A 9554-nucleotide genomic window follows, 5' to 3' on the forward strand; every position below is an offset into this window, starting at 1 on the left:
GCGGAGACGGGGAGGAGTCGAGGTTTCCAAGGCCGCGAGCAGGCCCGAGCCCCCTTTCTGCCCGGCCCGTTTGGCGCGGTTCTCCGCCCGCCACAATCCGCCCCTCGCACAAAAGTGGCCCGGCAGGTTCCCGGCGGCCGCCAGCGCTCCCGCTCCCGCTCGGCTCGGCTGCCAGGAGCAGAGTCAGTCGGAGGCAGATGGGGGTGCTGGACGCCCAGGACGGAGGCAGAAGCGGGTAACTGTCCAGAGGTCCAGGACTGCTCGCACCTCCCACCCCCCCACCCCCCCCCCCGAGTTTCTGGGGACTTGAAGCCCTCCCCAAGCCCTGTAACCCCCGCCTGCCCGGCCGGCCCTGGGCTGCTCAAAGGCACGGGAGGGACCCCAGGGGAGCACTGCACGCTGAGCCCACGTGCACCCCTCAGGAAGGAGACCGTCCAGGGCACGCTGGCATTTTACGCTGGGTTTGGCCGCTCCAGGAAACGCAACCCGAAAACGCACTGTTCTCATCTCCTTCAAGCCACTGGGCACAGGGACGCACAGGGGAGACCCACAAGTAACCAAGGACGCAGGACCAGGACGTGGATCAAACGTGTAACCTACATCTCCACGCGGGGTGAAGGCAAGACAGGCGACGCGCACGCAGCTGGCCAGCGCAGGGAAGAACCTGCCCCCCAACCCCGGCCCACAGGGCCCTGCCAGGGGCAGCCAGGCCTGGCACCCTGTACCACGGGAAAGCGCACAGACCCGGGGCACGCAGCTCCCGCCACCCTGCCCAGCCCGCGCGCCTGGCGAAGGGGACGCAGTCGCCAGGCACACGCGCCCGCACCCGGCCGGCGCCCCGCGCCCAGATAGTCATCGTGGGGTGGCATCTCGCAAATATTTATATTCCTCAGCGCCACGGCAGCCGCGTCCACATTAGACGCTCTAATCCTGCCACTTTAAATAGATGAATTAATAAAGCAAACGAGGGGCTAATAAGCTGACTGTCCTGCCTTTTTGAGGCGGGGGAAGGACTCGAAAGTGCGCCAAATTTGTTTGCAGTGGATCAAGGCGAGCCGCCTCTGCTTCACTTTCTTTATCTTAATTCCGACTTGAAAAGATATAATTATCTAGTTTGAACAGAGCTGCTATCAAATCCTTCTTTGGGCCAGGAAGGGGGGCGTTGGAGTGGATTGCGTCTCTCTGAGCCGCTCGGTGCAGCCCGAGATAGCGCGTAATGAAGATGTGGAGGCCTGAGATACAAAGGGCATTAACCTCATTAGCATGAAACCTTTTCTTCTTACCATTGTGGGACCCTTTCAGCCGCCTAATCCCCCCTATTTTCAAAGCTTGGTTTGTAATAAAGCTTTTAGGTTTTTTTTTTTTCCAAAGCTAATAGTATTCTCTGATGATTTTATTGCTGTTACACTATATAGGACTTTTACCCAAAAAATCTTCATCACCACCCCCCCTTTTCTTGTACTTAAAACAGAGACTACGGATGCTGCAGAAATAAGTCTTTTATCAAGATGAGAACCTTTTATTTTTTTTCTGGAAGGCCCGTCTGAATTTTTAACAGGTCTAGGCTTCAAGTTGGAGGCTTTCTGGGTTTGGAGAAGTGGCTGGAAGGGAAAGGGAACTTTTTCAAAGGAGCGCTGCAGCCTGGCGGCCTCACCACGAGGTCCGAGGTCCTCCGGCCAGCCTGGGTCCTGGAGGTCTCGAAGGCCAGGCGGCTGAAACCCCACTTGAGTTTCCAGGACACCTAAGGCAGCACTTGCCCCCTCCAGAGGCAAGCCTGGGTCTTGACTCCCCCTCACCCCAGCACCTTCCTTCAGCCAAGGCTCCCCCACAACACACACCTTCCCAGAGGAGTCCAGGGTGCCGTGAACAACCTGGTTCTCCAGAGGAAGTGAGATGGAGAAAACAGGAGAGACAGGCAGACATAAAGGGGGAAAAGAGGAGAGAGAACAAGGATGGATTCTACTGAGGAAGAGAGGAGAGGAGGGCAAAAGAAAGAAAAATTTCCATAGGACCCTATAGTCCTCACACGTGCACGGAATGTCTAATCTTAACTTTTCAAGGCAGGATGTTAACAAAGCTTGTATTTTTGCCCTGCATTGTAACTTGGCCTTATCACAGTGTAAAGGGTGGGGAGATTGTCCTAAATTATGTCCAGGCAGCCCCCCTGGATCCGTGGATTAAGAGATTAAAGGAGACCACTGGGCAAGGCCTCCTCTTTCCCCTTCATATTCCTGGTATGATAATTGCTTAAACTGATTTGCACTTTCACAAAAGCTCGCAGGACGCTTTGTAGCTCGAACAGAACAGACGAGGTTTCTCTATCAATGGAAATAAAACTGATTAATGCAGCCTATCAGGATAAGAAGCAAATGAAGCATGCAAAAACAACCTCGTACCCCCAGAAGGGGGAAGGGGGGGAGCTAAGTTTCCTCCAAGACTGGTTACAACTTTTTCTTTAATGTTAAAATTGAGAGTTGAAGGTTTCTCAGAATGCTTGCCTTATAAGGCTGCTGAGGCCCTTGGGCTCACCTTCTCACCTCCAGCATCTTAGCATTGGAAAGATAAGAGGAAGAAGAAAGGATGGCAGGAGGGAGGGATGAAGAGAGAAACTTGTTCTTTGGGGGTTGAAGTTAGAAACAGTTGCTAAGTGTTTTCCCAAATCCTTGGGGAACATTCTTTGGTGCCAAACTATGTACAGATTAAAAAAAATAATAATAACTAGCGCTTCAAAGAAGTAAGCATGTTTAACCTGAAATTCAAACTAAATTCCCTCAGTAGGCTTTGTGATGAGCAAGATTGGAAAATTTATTTCCCTTCTGTTTTCTGAAAGATTTTCCCCTAATCCGCTCTCCTTTCCACCCTCATCGCTCTTTAAAATATCCAAGAATCCCTCAGTCTGGTCCTTTTGCGGGTGGGGTGCCCGGATTTCTTGAGTTTTGGGGGGGAAGGACCACCACACTCAAATGGTAGATACCTTTTTAAAAAAAAAAAATTTCACCTCAGTTTCCCAAGACAACTACTCTGAGGGCATATTGATAAATCTTTATTGACAAAATATTGACATTGACATACTTCTTGGAAGTATATAGTGTGTTAGAATTCTAACAAATTAACACAAAACACAAAAATATTTACATTCTGGTATAGAAGACATTAAGGAAGCATTTGTCACTCTCTTTAGTAAGTCTATGATCTTGGAATAGAAACTCAGTGCTTGAAAACTTGCCGCCTTGTCCTACCACTTATCACCCCCGCTAACTACAGTCCTTCAGGTTTTGCAGTAGATAGATTTCAAGTTTGGAATGACCTTTACCATGAATGGCTGAACTCGGCCAATATCTCCAACCACTCAAAGGAGAAGTTTACTTCGTGGTTTTTAAGCCTCATGATGTTATTAGGAAAGGGAATGTCCAAGAAATATCAATTTAGGGGTTTTTCCAGCACAAATCCTGACTCCACTTGTGGGCACCCTCCCCCCACCACCCCCCAGCCCCCCAACCTGCTCCCCAACTCTCCATAAGAGGACCGCTATCGCTGAGCCTACTTCATTTAGCGTTCACAATCACTTTGACGTCAGAAGGTATCAAAAATTGTTTACAGACTGCACATTTCTCAAAAAAAAAAATCAAAAGCAAAAGCACACAGAACCTGTCTTTAAAAGGAAAAGAAAATTACAATTCGTTTTCTGTCTTTAGACACCATTCACCCAACAACTGCTACATGCATTTCAAGTTTTTGAACAGGTGTGGGATGGGGCTGGATATGGAATTCGATTGTTATTATTACTAATTATTTTTAAAGATGGGGGAAACACTGTGAAGTGCAAAAAAAAAAAAAAAAGTCCTGTGCCTGGTTGGGTTTTTTTTCTTTTATCATCATATTATCATCATTTTTTAAAAATCGGACTGTGATAAACGGAATACCTGCTAATCACCTCGTCTCCCGGGCTGGTGTTTGACTGACAGTTCCCCTTGTCAGCGCGCCTTTCGCTTTGCCACATTGGGATCTCTCTCTCTCTCTCTCTCTTTCTCTGCCTCCCTCTCTCTGTCTCTCTCACTCACTCAGCTGCCTCTTTAGACGAGGGTTGCACGTCGATCGAGGAGCGCGTCCTCTGCCATCGCCGTGCGGGGATCGGGACCCTGGCCCTCGCCGCCCAAAGTCTGCGGTGCAGCTTCGTTCTCACTCCCTCTGCCCTGCTCCGTGAATGTGTGTGTGCTGTTTGGTTTTGTTTTGTCATTTTTTTCCTTCTCCTCCTCCTCTCTCTCTCTCTCTCTCTCTCTGTTTTGCTCCGTGTTGTCCGTTTCTGGAGGGTTCGTTTGTGTTTTTAGTCATCTGAGGTCACATCTATTTCCTCGGGACTCGCCTGCTTGGTGGCGATTCTCCACCGGTTAATATGGTGTGTCCCTTTCTTCTTCTGTTGCGAATCTGAGCCTTCTTCCTCCAGCTTCTGTCTTTTGAACTTCGTCCTTCGGTTCTGAAACCATACTTTTACCTGCGGGCAAGAGGCAAATGGGGCGCGTTAGTTCCTCCACAGCGCCCTCCTACCTCGACCTCCTCCGCCTAGGCCAGAGGCAGCCTGAGCCGAGGCCAGCCTCCTATCCTGAGGGCCAGTCTCCCCACGGACTCCCGTCGGGGAGCTGACTTCCTAGCGTGTGGAAAGCGGGAAACCTGGCTCCCTGCCTTTCTGGGTCTCCCGGGGTGCCTTTCTCCCCCGGCAGGCAGCCACGAGTGCGCAGTACCCCTCTCACCTTGCTCACAGCCCACTAAGAGCAAAAGTCTTACAAAGAATGGGCAACCCCTATTTCAAAAAGAGTAAAGAAGGGGAAATTGTGAACAGGCATCTCCCTGGTTCCCTCTACCTAGCCAGCGCAGGAAAGACCTCATTCCAAGCTGCAACCGCTTCCTGCGCAGCCCAAAGTACTTTTTAATGCTGTTTCCCAGTGTTGCCTAAATATAGGGCCTCCTCTGCAGGGCCCGGGGCCCTGGGTCCGGCAGAGCCTGCCTGAGCTTCCTCCTCCCTGCTGGGACAGTAGCAGGTGAGCGCAGCCAGGGATGGGGGTGGGGGTGGTGCTGGAGGAAGCCAGGGGAGGTGGTGGGATTCGGGGACTTGGCTCTACCTTTCCAGCTAGGAAAAGAGTCTCAAAGTGAAAGCTTCTGAAAGATTATTGGGAAAAGGGAGAATAACAGAGAAACTAAGAACAGAACAGACGGAGAACCCTGTCTTTCCTCCCCGAACCAGCCCCAGGACAGGTCAGAGCCAAGCTCCCATCCAAGTCGCTTCAGTTCCCACCAGGGTGGGGCTGGTGGCTGGGCCTCCTCAGAGCAGCTGCTCCAGGTCTGGGGAGCCCTGACCAAGACTAGCTGCCACCATCACACGCTGGGGAGTGGGTCCCCCTTCGGCAACCAGACGGTGACACTGTCCAGGCTTCCCAGCCTCGAGGTTAAGGATGAGGGAAACCGTGACTGCACCTTCCAGGCCGCGGGGCCTGACCCGGCCGTGACAGCAGCACCCCAGACCCCTGAGGTCCTCCTCCGAGCTCCCTCCTGGAGGCGGCGGGCCCAGGTTCCTGCACGCTCTTTCCGAAAGAGCGTCCATGCCCAGTCCCCAAAAGTGCCCCATGAAAAAACCGAGCTGGAACAAGGCTGAGTTTAATTTGCTTTGAGTTTGCTAATTGAGGGGGAGGACGGTTCATTTCTCCCCGGCGCTCGCCCAAGGCGCGCGTCGGTGCGCTCGGGGCTTGACACGCACACAAAGACTCCAGGCAGCGTGCGCAGCGAGGCGGACAAAGACCACCGCCGCCTCGGCCATCCAGGAGGAATCAGCCAGGCCGCGCCTTGTGCCGGGCCCCGCACCAACCCGCGAGGCACTGCTCGGTTTTGTCCCAGGGTGCGTTTTAAAACAAAAGCCCCGACCTCTCTGCGCCTCCCAGAAAAAATGTTACAACTTAATCTGCACGAAAACGCTACAGTTTGCCGGGAACTTTGACCCGGTTCTGCAGCTCCGGGTACAGTAGAGCCTACTGTAGCCCTAAGCCTCCTCCTGGCCTCGGGGGCAGGCGGCCTCGGGCCAGCCTCAGAACCCCCGGGCGCAGGAGGGGTCTGTCCCTCGAGGCAATCCCTCTCCGTAGCTTCCAAGCTCCGTTTCTCTGTTTCACCTTCGCACCCAGGATGTGCCTGGTCTCCGCCTGAATCTCTGATCTCCTCAAGGGGAGTAACTGGAGCCGACCCATGTGAACCCTGGGCCCGCGCGGGCGCACGGAATTCCCCCTTAACCTACTCCAGCCCTCTCCAGCCTTCCATCCCAAACTCTCCCGACTCCCGGCTGTGCTCTCCCTTTTTCTGGACCCCAGCCGAGTAGCCAAAGTCACACCAAAAGTCTCACCAAAAGTCTCACCAAAAGTGCAGCGGCGTCTTAGCCAGGAGCTGTAAATCCTGCCCAGCCGGACAGAAGGGGCCACGGGCCCATCCCTCTAGAGCCTGGGGTGGGCAGCGCCGAGAGTCCCTTGCTGGAGCCCAAGGAAGCCGGGCACCTCGAAACTTATACATCCTGAGCCCAGGCGTGGAACCAGCCCCCGGGCGCTTTGCCGCAGGCCTCTCTGAACTCCACACTCGTGTGCCAGCTGCGTGTGTCCAGAGATTTGGGACGGGGTCGCTGCTCCTGGTCCCTGCTCACCTGAGTTTCCGTGAGGCTGAGGCTGTGCGCCAGCTGCTTCCTCTCGGCGCCCACCACGTAATGGTTCTTCTCGAAGGCGTGTTCCAGCCTCAAAAGCTGGGATGGGGAAAAGGCGGTTCGGATCCGCTTCGGCTTTCGGGCCAGCGCGTTGTGCAAAAGAAAGCTCTCCGGACTTGTGTCGTTCCCTGCGGGGGGACACAGCAGAAGGCCCGTTAGAGAAGGCCGTCCCCGCCGGCCGCGCGTTGGCTTCTTCCGAGCCGGGCTGCCGAGGCGTGGCGCGCGGGGCCTTATCCTCGCCCGCTGGGCTCGGCGCGTGAGTCGGTGGCCCTCCCGCCGTGCGCGAAGACACCGGCCCAGCAGCCTGGCCGGGCCCGCCGGGCCCTACCCACCCAGCAGCCGTCCCCAGGCTCCGGACCTCCGCGGGCTCCGCAGCCGCCCTGGCGCCACAGAGCTCGCCACCTCCGCGCAGGGCGCGCGGGGCAGAGGAGGGGCCGGCCGAGCCGGACCGGTGACTGGCGCCCACGACCCAAAGAAACTGCTTTCTCTTCTTTCTAACCTCTCGGGGAAACTCTGACCCCGGGGTGGCGAGGTGGCGAGCCGCTATCCAGTTTTCTCGAGGACTTATTGGTTAATTATTTGTCTCTCCCCTTCTCTGGGCTGCAGGGGTGGCAGCCCGGCCGAGACCGAAATCGCTTCGTTTCTGCCGCCGCTGCCTCCTGGGGACCCGGTTCTCCTGCTGCCCCGCTCCAGAGAACTGGCAGGGATCGAAAGCCAGGGGTGGCCGCGCTCCGGGCACCCAGGGGGGCTGTGCGCGGCCCGGAAGGTCCCCGCGACTCCAGGCCGGGCGCGCGGGCCGAGAGCGTGCCCGGCGGAGAACGAGCCGAGGGCTCCCAAAAGTTTGCGAGCAGAGCCAGAGAGTTTCGGGTTCACTCATGAAGGGTGGGAAATCGATTCACCAAAAACCCAAACAAAGAAAAACAAACGACAGTTGGGGCGGGAACGGAGGCAAATCTCGTCCGGGAATAGAGGCGAAAGGTTGTTTTTGTTTTGTTTTGTTTTTTAAATTGGGGGGTGTGGTGGGCACCTTCCCGGCTCTGGGTTCTGGCAGGAATGCAAAGGGTTAAAGAATGGACAAGCCTCCAAGTATTGATCGGCTGCCGCGGGAGGTAGGTCTTTCCCCGGCTCTGATCCCCAAACTAATTACTCGCCCCATTTTCTGGAGTTTTATCGTTTCTCCCACCCCCACCCAGAGGGGGCCAAAACCCCATTTTTTAAGTAGCAAGAAAATAACCCTCAAATACATCTCCCCCTGCCCGTCTCCTGACCCGATTCTTTTCCTTTAAAAGAAAAATATAACCCAAAACAAAAACAAAACCAGACTGAACCTGCCTTCCCGCCGCGGCCGATCAGCGCCCAGCTGGAGCAGGTCGTGGCGAGAACCGAGCCCGAAGCTTTCCACCCGCGCGGGTGTCCGCCCCTTCCCGGCCCTCAAAAATAAAATAAAAACAGAGGAAGGAAAACAACCACCTCTAGACTTTTCTCCGGAGACAGAAGGGTCCCCTCGCCGCCCAAAGAGGGTTCGAAAACTGAGAGGGCGCGGGTCTGCGCGCAAGGGACGCGGCGTGGGTGGCGAACAGGGGCGAACGCAGTCGGAGCGGCCACCCCGGCGGCCGGGCCCTGCGTCCGCGCCTCCGGCCGGGGCACCGCCGGGGAGACGCGAAGCCGGGGCGCGCCTCGGGCTCCGGGGCTCCTCGGCGGGCGGGCGCCGAGCAGGCGGCCCCGGCTGGTCGCCCCCTGAGCGCGCGCGGGGACAACTTCCCTGCAGGCGCCCCTGTCCAAAGGGCCGGGCGGTCGCAGGCCGCTCCCCGAGGCGGCCGCAGCTCGGGGCGGGGAGACCCCCGCGGGGCCCGGCCCTTCGCTCCCGCCGCCCGGTTGCCGCGGCCAGCGCGCGGGTCGCGCGCGGAGCCTCCACGCAGGCCTCGCCCCGCGCCCACCCCGGGCAGGCCGAGGGCGGCGCGCGATGCCGGCGGCTGCCGCCCCGCGACGTGGCACCTACCTTGGAAGCGGTGGCCCAGATAGCGGTAGCGGTGGATGAGCCAGGGGTAGAAGGTGGACGGGTCCCGCTGCTGCGAGGCGAAGAGGGGGTGTGGCGAGTGCGAGGAGGGCAGGGGGTGGGCGGCCAGGGCGTGCGGCGGCGGCACCGGGTGCACCGGCACGGCGGGGTTGGGCGGGTGCGAGACCGCCTCGGCGAACACCAAGTCCGGGCTGGAGTAGACGCCCCTGCCGGCGGCGGCCGAGTGGAAGCCGTTGAGGAACGGGTTTATGGGGCTGGAGTTGGCGTAGCTGAGCGCCGCGGGGCGGATGGGGTCCTCGGAGCGGGAGGCGGGCAGGGGACTGTCCTTGGCCACCAGCGACTCGATGGTGAAGCAGCGCTTGGGCGCCGGCTGGAACATGCTGCGCCGAGGGGCGCGCGCCCGGGGCTCCCGGCTCCGGCTCCCGGCGCGCAGCCTGCGCCGCCCGCTGCCCGCGGCGAGGACGGTGGAGAATTGGGGACTTGTTTGTTTGGGGTGGGGGTGGGGGGAGGGAAGGGAGAAAGAAAGGAAAGGAGAGGAAAAAGGACAGGAGGGGGCGGGGGGGAGCCGTAGCGCGGAGGAGCCCGAGAATCTTGCACCAAACGCGCCCAACCTGGAGCGAGGGGAAAATCCTTCCAGAAGAATTTGCAGGCGTGGATTGTGGGGTAATTTTTTTTTTTTTTTGCGAGATGGCGTGGGGGGATCGGAGTTAGAGGCAGGGAGGAGAGGGGGGGAAAGTTTCCCGGGGGAGGCAAAAAAAAGTTTTCTCTCCTCTGTAAAAGGCGGGCAGGGCGCCCTAAATCCAAGGA

General features: G+C 57.3%; 1 protein-coding gene across 2 annotated transcripts; it reads right to left on the bottom strand.

Annotated features, from left to right (window-relative positions):
• Positions 1-3680: 3680 nt before the first annotated feature.
• On the bottom strand, positions 3681-9191 carry EMX2 (empty spiracles homeobox 2; the record flags this gene model as incomplete). Of its 2 annotated transcripts, XM_084246253.1 has the most annotated exons (3): positions 8730-9191; positions 6674-6858; positions 3681-4492 (listed from the first exon to the last, which is right to left on the bottom strand). In XM_084246253.1, exons 1-3 carry the CDS (start codon positions 9124-9126, stop codon positions 4325-4327), a joined length of 750 nt encoding a protein of 249 aa, XP_084102379.1. In that variant the 5' UTR covers positions 9127-9191. The 2 variants fall into 2 exon arrangements, with proteins under 2 accessions (XP_084102379.1, XP_084102380.1); XM_084246254.1 differs by lacking the exon at positions 6674-6858 and having other exon boundaries at positions 4389-4492.
• Positions 9192-9554: the final 363 nt, after the last annotated feature.

This window comes from Talpa europaea (genome assembly GCF_964194135.1).
Source record: "Talpa europaea genome assembly, chromosome: 10".
Classification (NCBI taxonomy): domain Eukaryota; kingdom Metazoa; phylum Chordata; class Mammalia; order Eulipotyphla; family Talpidae; genus Talpa; species Talpa europaea.